We start from the raw sequence: 23,330 nt of genomic DNA on the forward strand, positions 1-23,330 counted from the left end.
CAGTATAGTAAGGCGTTTTAACCCGAAAAAAACGACCATGTATAGTAAGGCGTTTTTAGCCGAAAAAAAAACGACCATGTATAGTAAGGCGTTTTTAGCCGAAAAAAACGACCATGTATAGTAAGGCGTTTTTAGCCGAAAAAAACGACCATGTATAGTAAGGCGTTTTTAGCCGAAAAAAACAACCATGTATAGTAAGGCGTTTTTAGCCCAAAAAAAGACCAGTATAGTAAGGCGTTTTAACCCGAAAAAAACGACCATGTATAGTAAGGCGTTTTTAGCCGAAAAAAAACGACCATGTATAGTAAGGCGTTTTTAGCCGAAAAAAACCCCGACCATGTATAGTAAGGCGTTTTTAGCTGAAAAAAAGACCATGTATAGTAAGGCGTTTTTAGCCGAAAAAAACAACCATGTATAGTAAGGTGTTTTTAGCCCAAAAAAAGACCAGTATAGTAAGGCGTTTTAACCCGAAAAAAACGACCATGTATAGTAAGGCGTTTTTAGCCGGAAAAAAAAACGACCATGTATAGTAAGGCGTTTTTAGCCGAAAAAAAACAACCATGTATAGTAAGGCGTTTTTAGCCGAAAAAAAAACGACCATGTATAGTAAGGCGTTTTTAGCCGAAAAAAACGACCATGTATAGTAAGGCGTTTTTAGCCGAAAAAAACGACCATGTATAGTAAGGCGTTTTTAGACGAAAAAAACGACCATGTATAGTAAGGCGTTTTTAGCCGAAAAAAAAGACCATGTATAATAAGCCGTTTTTAGCCGAAAAAAAAGACCATGTATAATAAGCCGTTTTTAGCCCAAAAAAACAACCATGTATAGTAAGGCGTTTTTAGCCGAAAAAATACGACCATGTATAGTAAGCCGTTTTTAGCCAAACAAACGACCATGTATAGTAAGACGTTTTTAGCCGAAAAAAACGACCGTGTATAGGTCTTTTTTTTTCGGCTAAAAACGCCTTACTATACATGGTCGTTTTTCAGCTAAAAACGCCTTACTATAAATGGTCCTTTTTTTCAGGCTAAAAACGCCTTACTCTACATGGTCGTTTTTTTGGGCTAAAAACGCCTTACTATACATGGTCCTTTTTTTGGTTAAAAACGCCTTACTATACTATGTCGTTTTTTTGGGCTCAAAACGCCTTACTATACTATGTCGTTTTTTTGGGCTCAAAACGCCTTACTATACATGGTCGTTTTTTTCCGGCTAAAAACGCCATACTATATATGGTCGTTTTGTTCGGCTAAAGATGCCTTACAATACATCAGGGGTGTACAACACATTAATGTTCAATAAAATAAGTAAAAAGACATTTCTTTGCTTGATAATTGTTGCTATTTGCAGTCAGTAGGGTGTAATATTTAGTTCACCAAGTCATTTATCAAAATGTATGCTAAATTTGTCATAAATACTTCAAAGAAAAGCTTACACGTGTTTCGAAATAGACCACTCACCAAAAATTGTTTCGGTTGTTTAATTTGACACTTGACGGGCGAGCAGGCACTCCAGAGACCACACAAAGTGTATGCAAGCTATTAAAAGGTCAATATTCCATATGTCCATTTTGAAAGGAGCTCATCCATTTCGATATAATATCCTGATGTGGATTATGGATCTCGATAATACGCACGGGTATGTCGTTACGTTACACTGACGCATTCTTTCCATTGAGGACCATTTTATACTACTGACACTGCGGGGAGAATGTGCCCCCCGCTAAATAAAGGACTCTAACAGAATTTGTGCTATTTGATTGTGTCTCGACCAGTCAAACGTTTTCGGAGCCCTTGAAAAAAACAACAAAATGGAGTGACGCGTGGTACGAGCACAAACAAGCGAGCCGGGGAATATTGGTGGACACAAACATTTGATGGAAGTTGGAACAGCGCGTTTCAAAGATGCGCACATGCACTTTACAGCCTCACTCGCCTTTGAAAAAAAAATGCCCCCGCCCAAAAATAAAAAAAAATTAAGGCGACCTTTGTATAAACAATATGTCATATTTGACTGGAAGCACCGTGCTACATCCAATACAACATGTAGCTTCCGTTTAGTTTCTTATAATTCATTTCATTCGCTTGTCTCTTTGTTCACATTTAACACTGTGCTTTTTGGGGGCATGGTGCCTCTAATTGCACTTTCAGTCATGTGCTCTTACATTGTCACGTTTTTGAACCATCAGCACGCAATTATTAGCATTATTAAATGTAAAAAAAAAAAAAGCATAGCACAGATAACACCTGGAGTAACATTATAGCAGCAAATTATTGGCTTCATCTAATGGAAAGTTTAATGGAATATGTTGCACCGGAACCTTCGAGAGTGCAGCGACAGTTGAAAGTCACGCGAGACTTTGCTGCGCGAGTATAATCACCGGTCATCAACAGCTTCAAATCTCCGTGAAGCAGGCCGGCGTGTTCCTGCAGTACACAATCCTGACCACAAGCCGGCGGCAGAGCGCTGCCATCTTCAGGAGCAAAGTTGAGTGGCTTAATCGTGGAACCTGTCAACCGTAAACTGGAACTCGTTTCTGTACAAGTTGCCTGTGAATACTGAAGAGCGGACTCTGAACTGCAATTCTTTGGAAGTAGTTCAGTGGTTGGACTGTGCACAGATTAGTTGGAGAGGTTTGAAAAGATCAAGAAAGCCCTTTGACACTGTTTGCGATGAAGGACCTCTCGAAATGAATGGGACTTGGATTGGCGGGAAAAATCTGGAAGGAGTTATACAGTGAACGTGGATGCTGAACAGAAGGTGCTGAACTGAAATGCTGGAGAAAAAAAAAGTCAAATGTTGAATGTAAGACTTAAGAGTTGTTTGAATTGGTGGAGAAATGTGGAGGAGGTCAATATTCCTTTTTATGGGATTTTACAATTGAAAATTTGGGAACGATAATACTTCCCAAGACGTCCTGAATGAGCCGAACAGTTTGAAGTCAGAATGGTTTGAATTGGTGGAAGACGTTGTGAATGGTGGAAGGATGAGTTTGTCTGGAAAAGCGCCCAATTCATTTCAATGGGAATTATTCTCATGGACCGTTTGTGGAGGGGCGGAGAAAATTCCCCAAATTTCATGAATGATATGAACATGTTGGAATGCTGTGACAAATGTGGAAGAAGTCGAACGGTAAAAATTTGGTGCCGAATCACGTAGCGACCCTGAAAGCAAAATTGGCCCCAGTGAGTTTGCGAAAAATGTGATTTCTGAAAAATTTGAACTATTCAATTATGCGACGAGGCTAACGAGGCGGTCGAATACTCAAATACAATCGTGGCTTTGTGAAGTGTTGTTGAGTGAAATCATGAGCAGGCGGCGGGCGTCCATTATACCCGCTTAGAACGGAGACACGGGTGAGCGCACCGTGTCGGCCGAACCGGACGGAGAGTAGTCGTCCGACTCCGACGTGAAGTCGGCGGGCGACACGAGCGCCGGGTTGGAGCCTCCTCGGGCGGACGTGGCGCAGACGGAAGAGCGAGCGCCGTGCGGGAAGCTGGCCGCCGGCGTAGCGTCGGGATGCTGTTGTCTTTGACGGAAAACTTGCTTCTCCTTGTCCAGCGGCGTGTTCTGACGGAGGGAGGAAACAGACACAGTTGCCCAGAAAAAGTGGGGCTTTTTTTTTGTGGGGGGTCCTCCAGTAATTTACAACCTGTTGTCGAAATCTGCAACCTTTTTTCTTCAAAGTACTTTTGGAAAATGGGACCTTTTCTCTCAATAACATGAATACATTTGTCATTTCATACCATTTCCCCCCTAAAAAGCACTTCTTGATTTAAAAAAAAAAAAAAAAAATAGAAAGCAAAGAATCATCTATTTTTTCCCCCCCACCTTTTCCCGGATAAAAGTGCGGCCGATTCGCGGGTGCGCAGACCCACCGTGATGACCATGACGCCGGCCGTCGCGCTGCTCCCCTTGTGTCCCATGTTGAAGTTTTTCTTGATCCTGACGGCCACGGGCAGCTGCTGTTGGTTCTCGGCTGCGCCGTCCTCCTGCGAAAGCAAACGTTTCCGCCGCGTGACGTTTTGAGTGCACGGGAAGCGGTGACACGCTCGCCGTCTTCTTACATTGACCCAGGGGTGCTCCAGCACCTCGCCGGCCGACAGCCTTTGGTCCACGTCCACCCGCAGCATGCCGCCGATGAGAGCCTGCAGAGCGGACACGCGTTAAGAGCGAGCGGCCGCGATCGAGCTCCGTTTGCCGGCGTGGCCGCCACCTTGGCCGAGTCCGACACGTTGTCCCAGTGCGGTGACGGGAACTCCAGCCGGGCCTTCAGAATCTCTTGGAACAGGACATCCTGGTCCTCGCCGCCGCTGCGCAAGCACATCAACGCATTTGACTTCATCATCGACAGATGAGACAGGTCGAAGTCCGGCTAAAATCCGCAGGTGAAATAAGTCGAGTCGTTCCTTTTATTTATCAAATCGGAGGCCGTTTGGGAATTGGATTGTTTTGTGAGCATGATAGCATAGCAGTAGCACCCCCTACAGCAGGGGTGTCAAACTCATTTTTGTCACGGGCCACATTATAATTACCGTTTCCCTTGGAGGGCCGTGATGACTGAAACTAAATAAAGAAGTTTAAGTTACTGTCATGAAGGTTTTGGTTCCAACATCCTCCTTATGTATTGCAGATGAGAATTTTAAATTTTGTGACAGATTTTAGCTAGCATCATGGAAGTTGACATGTTTGTTTTTGCTTTTGCGGGCCACATAAAATGAGGTGGCGGGCCACTTCTGGCCCCCGGGCCTTGAGTTTGACACTTATGCCCTACAGCATTGAAGCTAACCATCCCTGATTTCTACTGTTACAAGGCGGGGCTGAGACCTTCCAAAAATGTCAGATTGCGCAATTTAACAATGATTCTCCGATAAAAAAAAAAGAAATAAACGCAGAGCTCGACGAAGGCAAGAATTATGACAGGACCGGTGACGATGCAGGAACACGCACCAATTGAAGGGCGGGAAGCCGCAGAGCAGGATGTAAGTGATCACACCCGCAGCCCAAATGTCCACCTTCAGGCCATACCTGGAATTGGACGTGAAACGCACGCAAACAAGCCACACCATTAGGGACACCAGCACAATGTCGTCACGTTGCACTCGGGTGCCAAAATTTCCAGGAACTTTCCCGAAAGTTGCTCCTTGAGAAAGCGAAATGGCCGGACGCACCCCTTCTCGGCGACGATCTCCGGAGCCACGTAGGTGGGCGTGCCGCACACCGTGTACAGGTAACCGTTGACAACGGTGGCCAGGCCAAAGTCGCCCAGCTTCAGGGACTTGCTGCCGTCGTGGTGCTGGTAAACCTTCGTCACACACACACACACACACACACCGCACAAGAAAAACAGCGTGCAATCTTTACGAGGACAGAGATGTATTTTGTTGGGGAAAACAAAAGAAAAGTTGTGACTTTAAGTCACACTTATCCGAGTGAAAGTCATCACATAATTTAAAGATATTAGGATCAAAGTTTCATGAGGCACATTTTAACAAGTCGCTTAAATACTACAGGAAAAGATCCTTTTATTATTGAAAAAAAAATCAATTTAACTTTTGTTCTCAAAAATAATCAGATTAATTATATTAAATTTTTTAAATGATCCAAAGCCGACTGTTGCGAATAGCAAAAATTCATGCAAAAAGTAATTGATCGTCACACCAAAGTTTGTAATTGTCTATAGCTGCCACAAGATGGCAACAACGGGCTTTTTCTCTATTAGACAAGGCTATGGCATGAAGCGCTTCACCTCATTTCAACATGGTCCTCGCCCCAAGATGGTGCCAATAGTTTTCTATTAGACATGGCTTTGGCCTGAGCATAAAAAACAGCCAATCGTGAGTTTTTCCTATAAATTGTGGGGATGGGTTGACCCCATATGAGAATTTGAAGGTTTAGGTTTAGTGTGTTGTTTTTTTTTGTATGTTTACATGATATGACAAAATATTAAGACAACCCCCCCCCCCCCCAAAAAAAACATGTCCGTTTCTCAGTTGGAGAATTGTTTTCCCCTTTGTATACCAGCAGGTTTTCGGGTTTGATGTCTCTGTGGACGATGTTGAGGCTGTGCAGGTACTTGACGGCGCTGGCCAAGTTGAACAGCATGCAGCCGGCGTCTCGCTCCGTGTACTTGTTGGACGAGGTGATGGCGTCAAACAGGTCGCCCCCCTTGCACAAAGGCACGTGGGAAGCATGCTCGTAGGACTCCAAAATAGCTTTCAAAATGGAACCGGAGCGGGAGACGGCTGCTGAATGCTTGACATACCTTGACTAACTCCATGACCAGATAAATGTCATTGCCGGTGTCCATCTCTTCAATCAGCAGCACGATGTTGGGATGTTTGACCCGTCGAAGGATGGACACCTCGCTCTGGATCATGTGCTCCTGAATGGCACAGCAAGGAATAGAATACAACTCAGTATTGCGCATGTTTTGTTTTTATAGCTGTATACCTGCTTGTGCACCCCCATCGTATTTAAAATTATTGAAAAAAAAAAAATCTGTGAATATTTAAACTTGCAGATGCCGATTTGTGAGTATGCAAGCCTCCCCCCCAAAAAAACCATGAACTGAATGACAACAGGTTGATAAGAAAGAGCACCTTTCCTCTGCATTTCTCCTTGCTGATGATTTTCAGGGCGTATTCTCTCGCCGTGGATCTTTCCACACACTCTCGCACCACAGCAAAGTTGCCGCTGCCTAAAGTGCGACCCACTTTGTAGCGCTCAGCGATGGAGGCGGGGACAGTGGTCTCATCCATGGGCTCGGCTGCGGACATTTGGGATGGGGGAAGGGGGAGGGGGTGTAGATTTGGCAGAATGAAATGACCTTGCTCGGTCTTCCAAGAGGGGCGTGCGGTCGGTCTCACCTTCGCCGCTGGGTGCGTCGCCTTCGTCCATGGAGCCGCACACCTTGGTGGAGGCCAACGACAGAGACGAGCAGCTGTGCTGGGATCCCTGAACACAACCACAAAAAAATTGACCACAAATTAAGAAGATTTCATTGACATTATTTTGGCATTTTGTGTCACACTTTTATGCTGTTTTTCATGTTTTGCGGGGACATTTGTCTGTTTGTCATTTTCAGACCGTTTCATCTCGACCTCGAATGAAAATTGTGCAAGCGCACCTCCACCTGCTCCCTAAGAAAAGCGCTTGTGAGTTGTGATTTGTTGTGTTTTAAGGACTAAAAAGTAATTTCCTTTCCTCCTACCTGGCGTCTCCTGAAGCTGCCCGGACTGGTGGGGGAGGGGCAAGGAGATTTCCCCGATCGAGGCGTGGACAGCTGACTCCCTGCGGTCCCGTTGGCTGGCGAAAAAGGACCACAGAGGTGTCATTGCCTTTCGTCCTGCGAGCAATGGCGCCTTTGTGAGGCCTCACCTGAGCCAGTAGATGAGGGCGACTTGCTCCTGCGAGACATTCCGCCACTTCTTGGAGAGCAGCGACCGTGCACTGAGGGAAGCCGACCGTACGAGCACGACTTGGCCACCCTGCATTCTGGAGAGGAGAGAAACAAGTCAGTGGGAAAGTGTAACCCAACCTGCTCCAAATCTGGAGCTCCCAGCCAGCATTTTTTTTGTTCACTTACCACTTTCGTCCAAACTGAAGTCATCCTGGTAGCGATACTTTTCAGGCCCGCAAGCAAAGAAGATGTCATCATCCCCAAAAAAGTCTTGAAGGCACGCGACCTGCAAAACATGATCATGCTTTTTTTAAATGTATTTGTTTATTTTTTACAGCCATACCTATATCAGTGATTATGTTTGAAAAAAAAAATGCACTGCCAATGTCTTGTATTCAAATACTTTGTCCAAGCAAATTGCCTTAGGCAGTGATTCTTTTGTGTGCCACAAGAGGGAGCCTGCGTACAAATGGCAGTTCCATCCTTGGGAGCATGCCTCACCGAAATCACGGAAGCTTGCGAATAGGTAAACAAATGTCTTAGTGGATGCAGTCGGTGCTCTCATCAGAATGAAGCCAACTCAGCGGTCATAAATAAATCAAAAGACGATGATGGAGTCTCGGCCTTCTCCCTAAAAGCCGATATTGATACACTTAACTGACGCCCATTTCCTTTTACTGGGAGAGCCCCGCTGCCAGCTTAACTCAAGTAGTTCGTGCTTTGATGTCATCCTGGCTGGAACGCGCGCAAATATTATACAAAGCGTTGCCTTGGACGCGTTTTTTCTTATTTTTGCGACTCGGTCCAGGCAAAATGGTCGAACAAAGAGCACCGGGCCCAATCGGTCTCGGCAGACACGCCCGCCCACTCTGATGGACCCCCGTTTGCGTCCGCCATTCCTCCAAAACGTGTGCCAAGTCCCAGCGGGAGGGGAGCTGCAAGGATGGCTGTTGCCAAGGAGACGGGGGCGGGGGGTTGGGGGGCATTGAGGAAAAAAGTGATGAGAAGGGCACGGCAGCTGTTCAGGCCAGAGAGCAGAGCACTAAAAAGCAAAACCTCCTCCTCTGACCGCTTCTCTTCAGGTGAGCCGAGGAAAAGGACCACCGCAATGTTGACCTCCACCAAGGCCAAACTGGGGCAAAGGTGGTGGTGGTGGTGGGTGGGGGGGGGGGGCAAAAAAGACAGAATTTGTCTCTACTCGCACATGTCCGACCAAGAAATGAGCAGGTGTTTTTCTACTATTGTTATTGAACAATTGTTGTTGACAAACTTGTCCTTCACATTTCAGCACAAAATGAGTGGAAATATTTGCTTCATAAGTCCAGTTACCGTGTGCGCCCCGACATTTGAGGCCCATGTGGTCCTGGAAAAAAAGTGAACCCTACTTTGAAACCCATATCCTACTTAAAAACCCAACTTGGAAACCCTAACCCTATTTTGAAAGCTTACTTTGGAACACTACTCCTCAACCTTAACCCTAATTTGAAACCCTAATCGTATTTTGAAAACCCCAATCCTACTTTGAAAGCCTACTTTTAAAGCACCACTCTACTTTGAAACCCGAACCCCACCCTGAAACAGTAACCATGCTTTGAAACCCTACCCCAAATTTGAATCCCTGCTTTGAAACACTAACCTTACTTTTAAAATCTGCCTTAATAGGAAACACCACAGACAGCCTAACAAAGCAGCATCTAAGTGGCCAAGTCATACTGTTTTGAGCAAGGGATGCAGATCGATAATATCATAACGCTCATCAGCATGTATTCTTTATCCTCTGCAAAAACTGACTCCAATAACTACTGCACTGAGGCATTCTCCACATACAGCATATGCATGCCTGCATTCTGCTGCCCCCAGATGGCCAAGGCATGAACACTAGAAACAAAAAAATGTGGCAAAAACTTTCATTCTTTAAATTGGCTTCAATAGTGTTATCACTGTTTGTTTTTCCAAAGTAAGATAAGATAGAGTGCTCTTTTCCCCCCTCTTCTTTAAAAGAAGATACAAAGATTTGTGTTGGCGCTTTTAAGGAATCCACTGTTGCGACTTGGCGATGCAACACAGGCACTGCCACGCTCGGTGTCGCTACCACCGGGGCACAAACGTTGGCTTTTGTCCTCGCATAAGAGTCCAGAAACTGCGTATTTGATATTCACCGTCAGCATCTTGCAGCCGAAAATCGAGGCAGTGCTCGAAAATAGCTTCCCTTTTGCTGGGGACAATCAGATTTTTTTTTTTTTTGGTTTGAAGAACTAAATATAGATGCTGCTGGATAAGGACTGCAATTAGTGTGAGAACAAATGCAAAGCATTGCCAAATAGCAAACGGTCACCTTGATAGCACCGGCTGACAAACTGTTCTCGATAAAGCTGCGGAAAAATCCACCGGCTGCTCAGTCTTTCCGTCAAATTGACGACGTCCTCTTCTGACACGCAAACTCCATCTATCGGCCATCATTCGGCCCGACCGGCTGATTAAAAGCCAGTCGCTCGATCAATACTCGTACAGGACGCTCCTGCTCCACAACAATGAGAGTGTTGGATGAGGGAGGGGTGCGGATATCGGGGTGGGGGTGGGGGCAGGGAGGCCTGATGGAGCTGCTGTGTCATTGAGCCAGCAGGCTCGCTCGAAATCAATCAAAAGCAGCACAATCACCGGTGCCCCGGTTACACGACTCCACCGCAAAATCAACAACAGGGGAGCACTTTCCCACTCTTCTGATCAAAATTGTCATCTGTCTCGAAAAGAATATTCCCGGGCGCGTTGTCAGACTGAATTTTCAACCTATCTGCTCCACACACGCTCAGGCCCAGCAGTCGTAGATCCATTACTGTACTGCGGTGAGTGGGAGGCCACAGACCAACCAAATCCCCCCCCCCCCCCCCCCCCCAGACCAAAGTCAGTCATGGATAGTTACATCTCTTTAGTTACATGAAAGAGTCTGACCGCGCCCCCGATATCGCTATGGAGACGGACTCCATCTGATGGTTGCAAAGCGTACCGAAAGAAAATAAATTGGGAATACACGTCCCCAATCACTCAGGTTGCGATGACACAGACGAGTTCCTTTCCTAGTGGTGCCATTTGAGAAACATTCTGGCTATTGCCACCCGGAAATACGAGTGGAAAAGCTCTCAAGCGGGACACAGTTGTGGGACGAGGTGCCGTGCGCTCCATCTTGGTGCCGCCGCATCCCAGAAGCCTCTCAAGCAGGCTCCTCCACTGACATCGGTGCCTGCTGCACCGCTCTGCAGCAGTTCCTTAGCAACCGGCTCGGGAAATCACATTTCCATGGAAACCATAGACACCATTGGATAGGAGGGGAGGGGCGGTGAAAGTCATCAGATATTTGTGATATAGTCGAGAGCAGGGACGGCAGGAATGAGCTTAGTTCGGGAGCTGAGGACTGTCTGCCCGTCTACACTGAGAAAAAAAACTCAATTTTGTCAAGTGGTTGCGCGGAATAAATTTACCTGGATGCAGACACTTTTTTTTAAAAAGTCAAAATGGATCTAAATCCAGGCGATTCTATTTTGTGCAGCCACTTGACAAGGTAAAACTGAGTAAATTCAACACTTTTTTCAGAGTATCTATCATCGAGCGAGCTAGCTTGCAAGCTATAACGTCTGTCTACCTACCTGCCTGCATGTCTGTCCACACCATATCCGGGTCAAATGCTGCTTGTACTAATCCACGAAAATTTTCTTGGAATTAAGAAAATAAAAGCAACAGTAATTTCAAAACCTTTGATACTGTGTGTTGGGCTTAGGCCTGGTTCTTTCTGGCTTTTGAAAAGTGGCCTGGAATTAAGGAAATAAAATCTACTTTCAAATTTTGGCACATTGCGTGGACAAAAACAGCAGTACTTTTACTTTGAAACCTGCTTGCGGTGTGCGCGCGTCATTTACGTACAAGCACTCTGGCAGAGACAGCGTGATTAGAAACAATTCACGGTCATGGTCACCCTTCAAAATGTTCGCCCATGCCATAAAATAATAAAAAATAAAGGTGGACGCTGAATGCCGCAGTTTCAAGAAAATACGGACTTTTAAATATTTATTGAACCAAGCCAGGGGTAAACCCGTGTGTTTAGTTTGTGGTGAGCCGGTCGCCATCTTGAAAGACGATGACGGTAGTCGCCGTGACAGGCGACATTGGACTGAGGGCGGGAGAGCGCAGCTTTTCAAATTTAGCTAGCAAAACAACACGGCGATTTTACCAAGCGACGCGCGACCCGGGAAGGAGCAACCAGGACCCGCTTTGTGATAGCCCACAACATCGCGAAAAACACGAAGCCATTTTCGGAGGAGGATTCGTTCAAGAGTGCTCGGTGGACTCTGCAGCGCTAAATATGTCCGGAGCAACAAAAGAAGTTCAAGAAATTCAGGTACAGACCCTCTCTTACTGATGTTCACCTGTCATTTGTGCTTCACATCTCCACCTCAAACATTTAACTTGTCGAAGCTCAACAGAGGCTCGATTTACCTCACTGAACAAGAAAAAAAAAGCACTGAAACATATTCACTTGATTTTTTTTGGGGGGGGGGCAAAAAAAAGTGAGTTAAGTTATATAATTACTGGCATAGAAAGACATGGTGGCATATTGATGGGAAGTTAAAATCAGAAAGTGTCATGTTCACGTTACTGAAAAAGAGTTACAAATGTTGCACAATTACAATTGTTTTGCGTAATTTCACTGAATAAATGTTTTTTTTTTGTAAAACAACTGCACTCTCATGATCTAACAATAACTCATATTCTTATCAGCTTCTGTAAACAATACAAAAAAAATGCTCCTCCACAATATTTTCTGCTTCTCATTTGGGAAAAATAATTGCCCACACCTGGTCTACACTGGGAGGGGGGGGGGGGGGGGGCAACCTTATTTTGTCAAATGGTTGCACGAAATAAAAATGATCAGGAAGCAGACACATTTATTTTAGTCAAAATGTATCTGAATCCAGATGTTTCTGTTGCTTGCAGCCACTCGACATGATAAAACAGAGTAAATTCAACGCACAGTTTTTCCAGTGTATCTCGCCATCAAGCTAGCTCGCGAGCTATGTGTCTGTTTTTCTTTCCATTGATCGAGAGAACATGAGAGCCAAATCACTAAATAGGATTGATCATCTGCTGTTGTGTTATCAAGTGCATCCGTCTAACTTCCTTTCCATAGAAGTACATTAAGTCGAGGCCGGAAATCGAATTTCCCATTCCCAATGGATTTCAACTTTGCAGTCAAATGTTGTACCAACAATTCATACCTGTATTGTTGTCCGGTACCAATAAATATCTTATTTTAGTCATGATACTTTTTTTTTTTTAATATTCATTGGTCGATCGCTTATCAGATTTTTTTTTTTCCTACCAAATGTCAGAATCGGCATCTGCCGGAAAATATCGGTCCGGATGGGTCAGAGCTCACTCAAAAACTAGATGAGAAATTCTAGAGTAGAAAAAGAGCAAGAGGGTACATACGGCCTTCCCGTCCACCGTGAAGAGCCTTTTGACGGTGCCGCTGTCCAGCTTAATGGCGTCGGTGATGTCTGTCATGACCTGCTCGAAGGAGTGCGCCGTCTTCTTGTTGAGCAGAACGCGCACGGCCTTGCGGGGCTTGACGCCGCTGCGGACGATGGTGACCAGCTTGGGCTTGATGAAGTCCTTGCTCTCGCGGGTCTCCGGCGAGCCGGCCCTGCCGCTGCCGAGGGAGGGCGGGTCGCGGGGGGACGCCACGGCCGTCCTGGCGCCGGCGGACCAGTTGGGGTTGACGTTCTTGATGTAGTCCACCTTCTTGTACGGCTCGAAGGAGGCACACACGTAGCTTTCGCCTGTCAAAAGTATGCGGACATGCGTTGGATCCCTTTGCCCGTCCGTGTGTGTGAAGAAGGCATCAAAATAATGCGAGCCCGAGGGCAATTTGATGTCAATTTTAGACAACAGCGCACCTTCGTCCAGTTGCTCCATGCTCGTGATCCTCGTCGTGCCATCGACAGAGTAAATGGTGCGTACCCCCTGCGGCAGGTTAACGTTGTCCGAGAGCGCTCGCGTGAGATCGGCCAGGAGCGCGTCCAATGAGCGGAACCTGTCCTGAGAAATGGCGTACACGATCCCTTGGAAGTAACGGTCCCCGTTGCGGTAGAAGCGAACCTTCTTGGCCTTCTTCTCCAAGCTCAGCGCCTGCAGCGTCCGGGTTCGGTACAGACTGCAGTGGGCGCTGTGAGTGGGGCTGGGGAGTCCGTTGCCCCTGGAGCCCCGGCGGGCGTACCGCTGCGCCTTGTCCCGTTCGTCAAAGTGCTCCAGCTCCATGTTTGACGCTGCTTTTGCGCCCTCCAAAAAAACAAACAAACAAAAAAACATACAGCAAAAAGGGAACTTATGGTGGCAACTTGACTCGTGACCTTCATTATTTCCATGACAAAGATCATAGCTGAGGATTGCCATATATACTGCACATATGTATGTGTTATTCCCCCCCCACCCATTGAAAAAAATTGAATGAATAGAAAAACAATATTTTTGTAACTTTTTTTAAAAAAAGGAAAATGAACATTGTATATAATTAAAGAGAGTCTTCAATAATAAACTTTTTCTGAAGTGTACTGTAATCAAGCCAAACACACACACACACACACACACACACACACACACACAGGTCGGGTAGTGCCCATAAAGTCAAGTCAAGTCAACAGTATTTATAGAGCACTTTCAAACAGCCATCGCTGCATACAAAGTGCTGTACATGGAGCAATTTAACATGCACAATAAACAGTAAGACAAATCGGTAATAAAGGCGGTAGAAAGCACCAAACAGTAAAACCAAGAACAAATCTAAGTCGTGCTGAGTCGAATGCCAAAGAATACAAGTGAGTTTTGAGGAGGGTTTTAAAGATGGGCAGCGAGGAGGCTTGCCGAATGTTCAGTGGGAGGTCATTCCAGAGAGAGGGACCAGCAACAGAAAAGGCTCGATCCCCTCTGAGCCTCAGTTTAGTTCTTGGTACTTCTAATAAAGTCTGGTCCACAGACCTGAGGCGCCGGGCAGGTGTGTAGGGGCGGATGAGCTCAGAGAGGTAAGGTGGCGCGAGATTATTCAGAGATTTGAAAACAAATAAGAGGATCTTGAAAATAACTCTAAAATGAATGGGGAGCCAGTGAAGGGATGCCAGAGTAGGAGTTATGTGCTCCCTCTTACGAGTACCAGTCAAGAGGCGAGCGGCGGCATTCTGGACCAGCTGAAGGCGCTTAATGGAGGACTGGCTGACTCCAAAGTAAAGGGCATTGCAGTAATCGAGCCGGGATGTGACAAAGGCATGAATTACCATCTCAAAGTGTTCATGTGAGAGGAGAGGTTTTATTTTGGCCAGCTGTCTAAGGTGAAAGAAGCTGGATTTAACAACGGCACCAATTTGCCGATCGAGTTTGAAATCACTGTCCAGTTTAAGGCCCAAGTTTGAGACTGTGGGTGTGGCCTAATGAGTGCTGTCAGGAGCCCTGGCTTCAGCCCCCTTGCATCAACCACATTTTTTGTCACGCTCCTTGCTTGTGTTTTCGTTTTTCCAATTGTGTGTGAAGCTACTTGGACCGTTCAATAAATAAGTGAAAGTGCATCAAAGTAAGTGGCTTGCCCTAACCCACCCATATAAAACACCGTATTATGGATAACAGATTTTGAACTGCCCAGCAGTTGGGTCCCTGGGATACCTGTTCACCCGCTAAATGTGAAATTAGACAACCATGAAACTCTTTTGTTCGCCGGCTTTTTTTCCCCTTCCCATTTTCCTAAAACAGCGCCACCCCCTCAAAACAGGCTCATTTCAGCAAGGCCTATATAATAAGGTGACAAGTGTACTGTAATTGGCGGTCCCCGGGTTATGCTGCTAAAAGCATGCCGGGCATGTTCGGAAGACATTTGGGAGCTTGTTTTAAATGGTGTATTTGGAGAAATCCGCAAAAATCCGCTCGTGTTGGAACGTCAGAAGCCCCCCTCTAACCATGCAGCTGCTAGGACACATAGGAAGGAGCAAGTCACACCCATCCCATGCTGCTTGTTGTGACACCTTCCACAATCAGGACATTTCACCTTTTGTTAAATATATAATAACAATACACAAACGATGCAGAATATGTAAAGACCATAAAAGCAGCATGGCAATTAGATTTCTTGCAAGGTAGAAAAAAAAGACAAGATAAACCAACGGAAATGAATTGGATAGGTTTCGTCCTACCTTCGAGATGTGAGCAGAAGTGTGTCACGAAAGAACAGGTTGAACGTTGCCCTTCGATGCATTCATTTGATGTCACAGACGCAGCGAGGGTTCCTTTGTTGCTGCGTGTGCACGCCCGGCTGCCCTGTGCTTGCTCGCACGCGCGGAGGAAGAGGAGGAGGCAGTGCTGGTGCCGGTGCCCTCCTCCACCCCGCCGAGCTCGCTCCCCCCCTGCCACCTGCTACCAACTCCTCATCGTCATTTTTCTTCCTCCCTCCTCTTCGGCCATTGCACTGCAGTGGCGATCGGCGGACCTGCGCAATAACGTTTATAAACCTGAGAGGTTGGATAGACACCGGAAATACTACATTTGCTCAAGTAGCCCTTAACATTATTTTGTTCTTGTTCAATCAGTTGTGTGGTGTGATACTGCACTTTTGTAAAATATTTGCATCGTGATAACGATTAGCAGGTCGATTAATTCGGGTAAATACCAAGCTCTCGGTACCAAATATGCGATCAACTCTTAGCTATGCTAGGCTAACACTGCACAGAGAAAGGCTCTATCAAGTTTTGTGCAAGTTAAAATGCTTTTTTGGTTCCTTTTGTCTAAAAAGTTAGACAATTGAGGTTTAGGTTTGAAATGAAGGTGGCGCTACTACTCTGGTCACTAGCCAACTATTGGCTGACAAGCTAAACAACGATACAGCTAATCTTAGCCATGCAAGGCTAACAGTTCAAGAAACCCCGGTGTTTTGATTATCTGTTGTGTTCATTCTCCAAAAAGAAAGTTGGGCGTGAAATAAATACACACAAAAAAATCCAGTTTTAGCCATTAAAATATTTTTACCAGCATTTGTGTGTTGGCCTAAAGTGATGCTTTTATTTCATTGCACAGTGCGAGTTAGCTGGGAAAGGCACAATCCACTTAACCTCACAGCCAGGGAAAAGGTTATTCTTGTTACATCAAAAGAAAATTGCTGGAGAGGCAAAGTGAACGAACAATGTTGTGATTTCAAGAGGTTTTCTGCATTTTGAGGACAGCATTGTATGCATAGAGGAATACAGTAGTTGCAGCATTACAGTTAAGTCACACATTTGGGACAGTTATACAAACATTCAACATGTACACTTCAAACTACGACATCATACAAAATATTTAAATTTGGAATAACTCGCTATGCACTTTAAACATTAATATTGACAGAGGATGAATATAAGTTTTCATCTTTGGTTTGAAATGAATTTTTGATCGCTTCAAAACGTTATGCACAGTCATTTTAGGCAGTGATCAGTGGTGTAACTTCAAAAACAAACAAAACACAGTGAAAGTGTACAAACCGGATTAGGAAAAGAAAAAAAACCATCTGTGATGCTTTGCAAAGATGAATGTGGTGCGACGAAAAGCAATGTCAAGTCTGTGCCTTTACTTAGGATCATATAAAATTATACAATCTATATTACGCATTAGATTTATTTCACAGAATAAAATCTCTACATCAAAGTCCTTTTAGTTCTGAAAGCAATTAGTAGTCTTGTAAATCTAAACCGCATACTGGCGAAGCACACATTTCAATGCGTCTAGAATTATAAGGCAAGAGAGTTGGTGATGGTGGTCGGGGGGGCTATTTGCTGGATTTCTCCACTTGGTTCAGCGTGCCCGCTTGGTCCTGAAGCTTGTAGTCCTCCAGGATGGCCTGCGCCGTGTGCTTGCCCGTCCGCTTCGCCACCGCTTTGACTCCGAGGTTGTCGATGTTGAAGGCGGCCACGCCCACGTTGATGGCTGAGTTGACGGCGTTATCTGTGGCCTGCCCGGCCACCGCGCCGTACCTTTTGACGGGGGGGCAAGGTGGGGGTGAAAGGCGGGACACAGAGAGGAATTAATATGCAAAGCTGCCATGCTGAGAGTGATTGGGGAAATTGATTAGGACTTGCTGACTTTTGAATTCTGTCAGTTCGCACACGTTGTGGGCCTTGAGCTCTGCCGCTTGTTGTCACGCTAATGACAGCTGCATTTGGCAAACTCCGCAGGTCGCGCGTTGAGGTGCGCAGTACTTCATCTGCATGAGACTTGACCGTCCCCTCAAAATGAGCTCATTTTGGCGAGGTTTTGAAAAGAGTGAAAAGTTTGGGGGGGGTTTTCTTCTTGAGCCTTGGGGCACTTTTTGTGTAGTGTGCCAAACCGTCTTAAATGTTGATTTTTTTGAAAATGCAGCTCTTCTTCCAAGTCTATATAATGTACCGTTCACTATGATAAATTACCTTGTTGAAGGTACGGGGATGAAAATGTGTTTAAAAGCTAACAATCTAGCAACAGAATGGGAATAAATTAAGGAAAAAGCTCACATCTCTTAAGTGCCTGAATAAGGAATTAAATATTCCAAAGGAAAAAAAAACCCTCCACCATTTCTTTAGCCCTTTATTTTCACAAACGTACTAATCTCGGCCATCATTGTGTCAAATGAAAGATTTTTTTAAGAAGGAGAAAAAGGATTTTTGTCAAGGCTTTGAGAAGAACATTTAATTAGGACGGATTTTCCACAAAGAGGGAAAGAGTGATTTGGAATTGAGTAGAAAGGCCAGCCGGTGTCATGCTCGTCGTTAGTCAAGGCTTTAATTGCGTTTTTAATGGAGAAAGTGATCACATGTTGCTGTTAGGTGGGGCAAGGAGATTTTGAAGACCCCTAAATCTGTAAAGCAAATTGGAGAGGGGATGTGGGGGGGCGCGGCACAAAACACACGCCGCACGCACTCACGGTCATGTCACGGCAAGCATGATGGGACAAGATTGGAAAAAGGGAAGTGACCTACTTGTGTTTGACTGTGGTGACCGTCTCGGAGGCCACGCTCGTCGTGATGTTCTTGGCCGCCACTTCCAAACCTGTCCACATGGTGGCGAATCCTGGCCAACAAATAGAAAACCAAAATTGGGTTTGAGTCACTGGAATCTCTCTCACACAGCGTGCGGCAGCTTTCAAATGACGACGCGTGGGCACGGCGCGACCTTGCACTCCGCTGGCAGCCACCACCATGGCCCCGTCGATGTTGGAGCGTCCGTCTTTGTCTTTGCGCATGGACTCGGGAATGAGCTTGCCCCCGTGCTTCTTGACGTGCGGCGCCAGCTCCCGACCCACGCAGCTGGCCACGGCGCACACGCCGTCCACTGCAGTGACACGACAGTCAGTCAATCGCCACCCCCCCCCCCCCCCCCCCAAAAAAAAGAAAAAAAAGATGACGCAGAAACACGCCGATGATGCGGCTGCGCTCACCGAGGAACTGGCTGACTTTGACGGCGCCTCCCGTGGCCTGCTTGGCGACGTGGAGGCCTTTGGTGACGGTGGGGCTAACGTGCGCCGGCTTGTCCTCCGGCGTGATGTGCTCTCGCAGTTTGGACGCCCCCTTGTGAATGGCCTTGCCAGTGAACTCGGCTCCTTTGACCAGCCCCCAGCTCAGCCACGATGCGCCTACGTGAGAAGTCGTCACAAACATGAGCCACATGCCCCGATGCCCAATTCGGACTTGAGAGCGTAGCGAGTTTCGATAAACTCAAGTTTTTTTTGTTTTGTCTTTTGCGTGACATTGAAAGCATCGGTCGTTCTGTGGCTACCTCACCTGTCAGAATGCCGCTGGCCACCTTCTCGCTCCACTCGGGCAAATTCTTGTCATCCTCCGCCGCCGCCGTTGCCTCCTCGCTCGGCGGCTCCTTCGCGGGAGTCGAGATGGACACTTGGTTGCCGAGATTCACATGCTCGACGGCTTCGTCTGCGTCCTGATGGAACAAACACATGGCGCAGCAAAACCCTCAAGACGGCTCGATGCTCGTCTGCTTGCAACGCTGCCTTAATAATAGCGCCCTTTCATGACGCGGTCACAAAACTGCGATTGTTTACCAGTAAAAAAAAAGCTTCTCTTTGTCTTGAAAGCCTCAAATCTGCAACTTAACAAAAGGGAAAAAGTGCCAAGTTGGCGACACGCGATCAGTTCCAATCGGCAAGAAGCGTCACATCTTAAATGACCTTGTGTGGCGGCCGAGGCTCCGATAGCAGCTGATAAGAGCATTAGCGCCGTTTTAATGCTCAAATCCCGACCGTGCTGAGGCAAGAGGGACCAAGGCTGGCTTCCTCAAAAGAAACTGTCAAAAAGTCTGCTGAGTAACAAATTTTGGGGTGGGGTAGGGGGGAATCAGGAAACAAGGCTCTTTGTGAAGATATATTTTATACACAACAGTTACTTTGTGAATAAATTCACTTTCGTGGCGTCTCAGACGTCTGAACAGTCCTTTTAAAATAATCACGTCTGCCACAATTATTTACTATTTGCGTGGCATCGCGGGCGTCCCACTTTGAAAAACCACTGCAAGAGACTACCTGCACTCTGAGGTCCGTCATCTGAGCTAGCAGATCCCGAAACCGCTCTCGGTCGGCGGCGGGCAGCTCCGACGATAGGACCACGCCCACAAAATGTCCCGGCGCCATCATGTCAGGGAACATGAACACACCGGTGTTGCACAGCAGGGCCGGCGAGTTTGCCGCCATGAGCGGGTACAGCCAGTCGCACACCTGCCAAGGGAGGAGCGATTAATTGCAGTCGTGCGAAGACACAAAGTCTATTTACAGAAGTACACGTTTTTTTTCTGAGAGCTTTTCAGACATACTGTATCTGCACTTTCTACTCCTCCCGGTGTCAAAACAGGCGTTACTTTTTTAACCCAGGAGGATGATGAAACTATTGGGTTAGGGTTAGGGGACAAATTGAGAGAGAGGTCAAGCGCTCATGTCAACCACAGTTTAGGAAACTCGATTGGGTTTTACGTGGAGGACGGACATGAAGAGGAGACCGTCCCTCCTCTCTTTGGACTGCCGCATGTCTAACAGGATTATGTGGACATCGCAACGCGCATGCTTGTTGCTCACAACTTTCACTCATGTGACTCGCCACATTGATGTCATCTGCCGCCAAAGGGTACCTGGGAAATTCCCCCTTGAAGAGTCAATTATCCGCCTCATGACTACAAATGACTTTTTGTGGTTGACAGAAGGGGCTGCACAACGTTGCAGAGTCTGTTGCTTCAAAGTCCGAAGTCCTGATTATTAAGTGACTTAATTATATCATTGGGAGAGAGAGCTCACATGACTTAAAAACACAAGACACAAAACTAAGCACATGCACACATTAATGACGCATGGCCGAAAATTCATTTCAGTGTGAAAATGGCGTCGGTAACAAACACGAAAGGTTCGACCCAACATCAAAATTACCTGAAGAAACGCTGGTGGCCTCCCGGGGCAGTCATTAGTGAACTTGATCAGCCGCAGGTAGCCCGGGTACGAGGGCGCGCTCACATCCCCCTCTGGGGTCACAAAGAATATCTGCACCCCTTGCGGGATGCACAGCAGTTCCTCTGCATCCTCACCCATGCTCTGCGGTGACGACGCAGCGCTGGACGCCTGACCGTAGAAGTCGTCACCAACTAGCGACAGCTCGCCCGATTCGGTACCGTACGAGATGGACAGGTGGCCATCGGCCGCTTGGGGGGAGTACGCCGGCGGCTGGTCCCCAAGAGCCACGGCGCTGCATGCGGGTGCACCGCCGGGCAGGCTTTTAACTTGCTCATTTTCGGCAGGAAGTTGCGGGTAGATGGCTCGTTCAGCGCCCGCGGCGGTCTCCAGCGCGGCAAGGCGCGTGGTGATGTTGTCCAGGGTCTCCTGCATCTTCCGCTGCATCTCCCGGGCCGAGTCCCAGGAGTTGCCCACGCACTCAGCCCCCTGCGAAGGCACGCTGATGCCCCTAAGGAGGTGCTTGCGCCCCTTTCTGTAAAGCTCCAGGGCCTGATGGTTGTTTCCGGCTTCGTCGGCCGTCAGCGCTTTGCTGATACACTCGAAGGCTCTGTTGTAGCCGTCTTTGATCACCTCAAGCCTGGCGTGGTCGAATGCATCCTCTTTCTCCTTCTCCATGTCCTCTGAAATAAGACACTTATTAAATAATTGGGTTAGGACACGGGTACCAGTGACAGCATTTTTTTTAATGTAAAACAGCTATGACACAGGAAATATTTGGCAGTGTCATGTAGTTACTTTGCTTTGTCGTGCATGCAAAACAACTATCAAACAAGAGCTATTTAATTGGCAGAGTACTATATTTTATTGGATATATGACGCACCCACCCCAAACCTTTCAGACTATTCGTCTCACATTCGCTTCTCTGCACATGGCAGTTGTTCTAATCTTAACATATAATGTTCGAGCGGCCATTCGTCTGCGCGATTTTGGGACTTTGAACTACGTAGGATTAGCTGACAGCTCTGTTCTGTTCTCAGCTAGTTAGCGTTAGCTCCCCGTTAGGTCGTAACGGTGTTAACTTACCTCCCAACGTAGCAGCCGGTCAGCGAACTCCGCGGCTAACGTTTCAACGTGTAATTGTGCGCTCCGCAAATATCACTCCCCGAGGTGTTCGCTTGCATAAATTTGGACCCTGACGCAACAACAACCCAATCAAGAGCCGTCGAGACAACTTTGGAGCGAGTAGCGACAGCGGTCGTTTCGAATTTATTTTCTTTCATACCGGAAGCAGCATCGCCGTGTCACTGAAATCAATGTGTTTATTATTGCTTTTAATTCTGCATTGCGGAATTTCATTTCTATAGTATCAAGACGTGACCTAGAATATTATGAGCAATGTTGGCCGCTGTAGTCAAATCAACGAGAAACAACGCGCGTACCTTTTAATTTGAAGTTTGCTCACCAGAAGCCCACGGACTTTTAGTGACAATGTCGGTATTTTGACAATTAAAAACCAATGCCGTTTCCTAGATTTCACCACAAGATGGCAATAAAGGAACGCTCGTGATTGGAAACGTAACATTGAGTGAATTAAATGTTTTTTGGAGCCGGGCGGAGGGGGTAATTAATCGACAGCCGGGTATTATCAATACTCAGTTAATTTTCTCTATAGAAATTGGAGGAATAAAAGGAAACGCTGACATTAAACGAACGAAATTACTGTTTAGTCACGTCAAGGGGCGACAACGCAAATTATATGTCACAAATGCGTTAATAAGGTGTGTTTACTGTTACAAAAGGCGAGGTTATCACTTTTACTGTTTACTGTTACCGCAAACAAAATGAGTAATGCCAATCAAGGCCTGCAGGGAGCGTTAAATCTCCGTTTAAATGCAAATACTGTACGTGGAATTAAGAGGAAATGTAACGTCTGCTTGCCCCCCCGCCCCCCATCCCCCTTAAACAAACGTAATTTATTACTCCTGTATATTTCCAGAATTATGAATGGAAGCTATTAGGTTTATGTGCAATGGCCATGCTGTTATTGATGATGAGTATTGTGGGCGGCGAATCCCAGCAGTAAAAAAAAAAGGTCTTTGCAATTAAGAGCAGTCCATCAGTATTTTCTAATGTCTTTGCCTTTTAATTATTTGTTTCCTAATTCCAACTCACAATGGAAAACCTCGAGTTTGTATCAACTCTTGTTAGACTGCAGGTCAAATGGAATTGCTTCAGATATTTATATTCTGCTGGAATCATTTTTTAAAATAATTTTTATCCAATTACTCGATTAATTCAGGGAATATTTGGTGGAATACCTGTTTGTACAAATATAATTCACCTGCAGCCCTAATATTTGCTCCGTTTGCTCTACGCCGTGTCCCGTTCAGGGTTGCGGGGAGCCGCATCACATTCCAGCTGACAACCTGAGCGCCAATCAATC

General features: G+C 46.3%; 2 protein-coding genes across 5 annotated transcripts; both read right to left on the bottom strand.

Annotated features, from left to right (window-relative positions):
• Positions 1-1,465: 1,465 nt before the first annotated feature.
• On the bottom strand, positions 1,466-15,773 carry dclk1b (doublecortin-like kinase 1b). 2 transcript variants are annotated; one of them, XM_086125932.1, is made up of 16 exons: positions 15,629-15,773; positions 13,352-13,733; positions 12,885-13,234; positions 7,590-7,689; positions 7,382-7,498; positions 7,215-7,309; positions 6,871-6,958; positions 6,604-6,770; positions 6,267-6,386; positions 6,023-6,169; positions 5,173-5,306; positions 4,952-5,029; positions 4,218-4,314; positions 4,069-4,149; positions 3,880-3,993; positions 1,466-3,571 (listed from the first exon to the last, which is right to left on the bottom strand). In XM_086125932.1, the coding sequence occupies exons 2-16, from the start codon at positions 13,710-13,712 to the stop codon at positions 3,341-3,343; spliced, it is 2,280 nt and encodes a 759-aa protein (XP_085982058.1). In that variant the 5' UTR covers positions 13,713-13,733; positions 15,629-15,773; the 3' UTR covers positions 1,466-3,340. The 2 variants fall into 2 exon arrangements, with proteins under 2 accessions (XP_085982058.1, XP_085982056.1); XM_086125930.1 differs by having other exon boundaries at positions 3,880-4,149.
• A 655-nt stretch (positions 15,774-16,428) lies between these two features.
• Positions 16,429-22,217, bottom strand: spartb (spartin b). Of its 3 annotated transcripts, XM_086126147.1 has the most exons (9): positions 21,971-22,217; positions 20,866-21,566; positions 19,975-20,166; positions 19,220-19,376; positions 18,877-19,071; positions 18,612-18,770; positions 18,419-18,509; positions 18,253-18,297; positions 16,429-17,437 (listed from the first exon to the last, which is right to left on the bottom strand). In XM_086126147.1, the coding sequence occupies exons 2-9, from the start codon at positions 21,559-21,561 to the stop codon at positions 17,233-17,235; spliced, it is 1,740 nt and encodes a 579-aa protein (XP_085982273.1). In that variant the 5' UTR covers positions 21,562-21,566; positions 21,971-22,217; the 3' UTR covers positions 16,429-17,232. The 3 variants fall into 3 exon arrangements, with proteins under 3 accessions (XP_085982273.1, XP_085982271.1, XP_085982272.1); XM_086126145.1 differs by lacking the exon at positions 18,253-18,297 and having other exon boundaries at positions 21,971-22,212; XM_086126146.1 differs by lacking the exon at positions 16,429-17,437 and having other exon boundaries at positions 18,203-18,297; positions 21,971-22,216.
• Positions 22,218-23,330: the final 1,113 nt, after the last annotated feature.

This window comes from Hippocampus guttulatus, chromosome 12, assembly GCF_054856545.1.
Source record: "Hippocampus guttulatus isolate MCC_2025c chromosome 12, RoL_Hgut_1.0, whole genome shotgun sequence".
In the NCBI taxonomy this organism is placed as follows: Eukaryota; Metazoa; Chordata; class Actinopteri; order Syngnathiformes; family Syngnathidae; genus Hippocampus; species Hippocampus guttulatus.

What these genes read in the sequence shown, in the direction of transcription:
- dclk1b (XM_086125930.1), bottom strand. Translation starts at nt 13,712, where the DNA reads ATGGAGCTGGAGCACTTTGACGAACGGGACAAGGCGCAGCGGTACGCC. An exon ending in CTTCAGTTTGGACGAAAGTG is followed by an intron (nt 7,499 to 7,589) that starts GTAAGTGAACAA and finishes TCTCCTCTCCAG; the next exon opens with AATGCAGGGTGGCCAAGTCG. An exon ending in CCGGCGTCATGGTCATCACG is followed by an intron (nt 3,572 to 3,879) that starts GTGGGTCTGCGC and finishes TCCCTCCGTCAG; the next exon opens with AACACGCCGCTGGACAAGGA.
- spartb (XM_086126147.1), bottom strand. Translation starts at nt 21,561, where the DNA reads ATGGAGAAGGAGAAAGAGGATGCATTCGACCACGCCAGGCTTGAGGTG. An exon ending in TGACGGACCTCAGAGTGCAG is followed by an intron (nt 19,377 to 19,974) that starts GTAGTCTCTTGC and finishes TTGTTCCATCAG; the next exon opens with GACGCAGACGAAGCCGTCGA. An exon ending in GTCACCACAGTCAAACACAA is followed by an intron (nt 18,298 to 18,418) that starts GTAGGTCACTTC and finishes TTTGCTTTACAG; the next exon opens with ATTTAGGGGTCTTCAAAATC.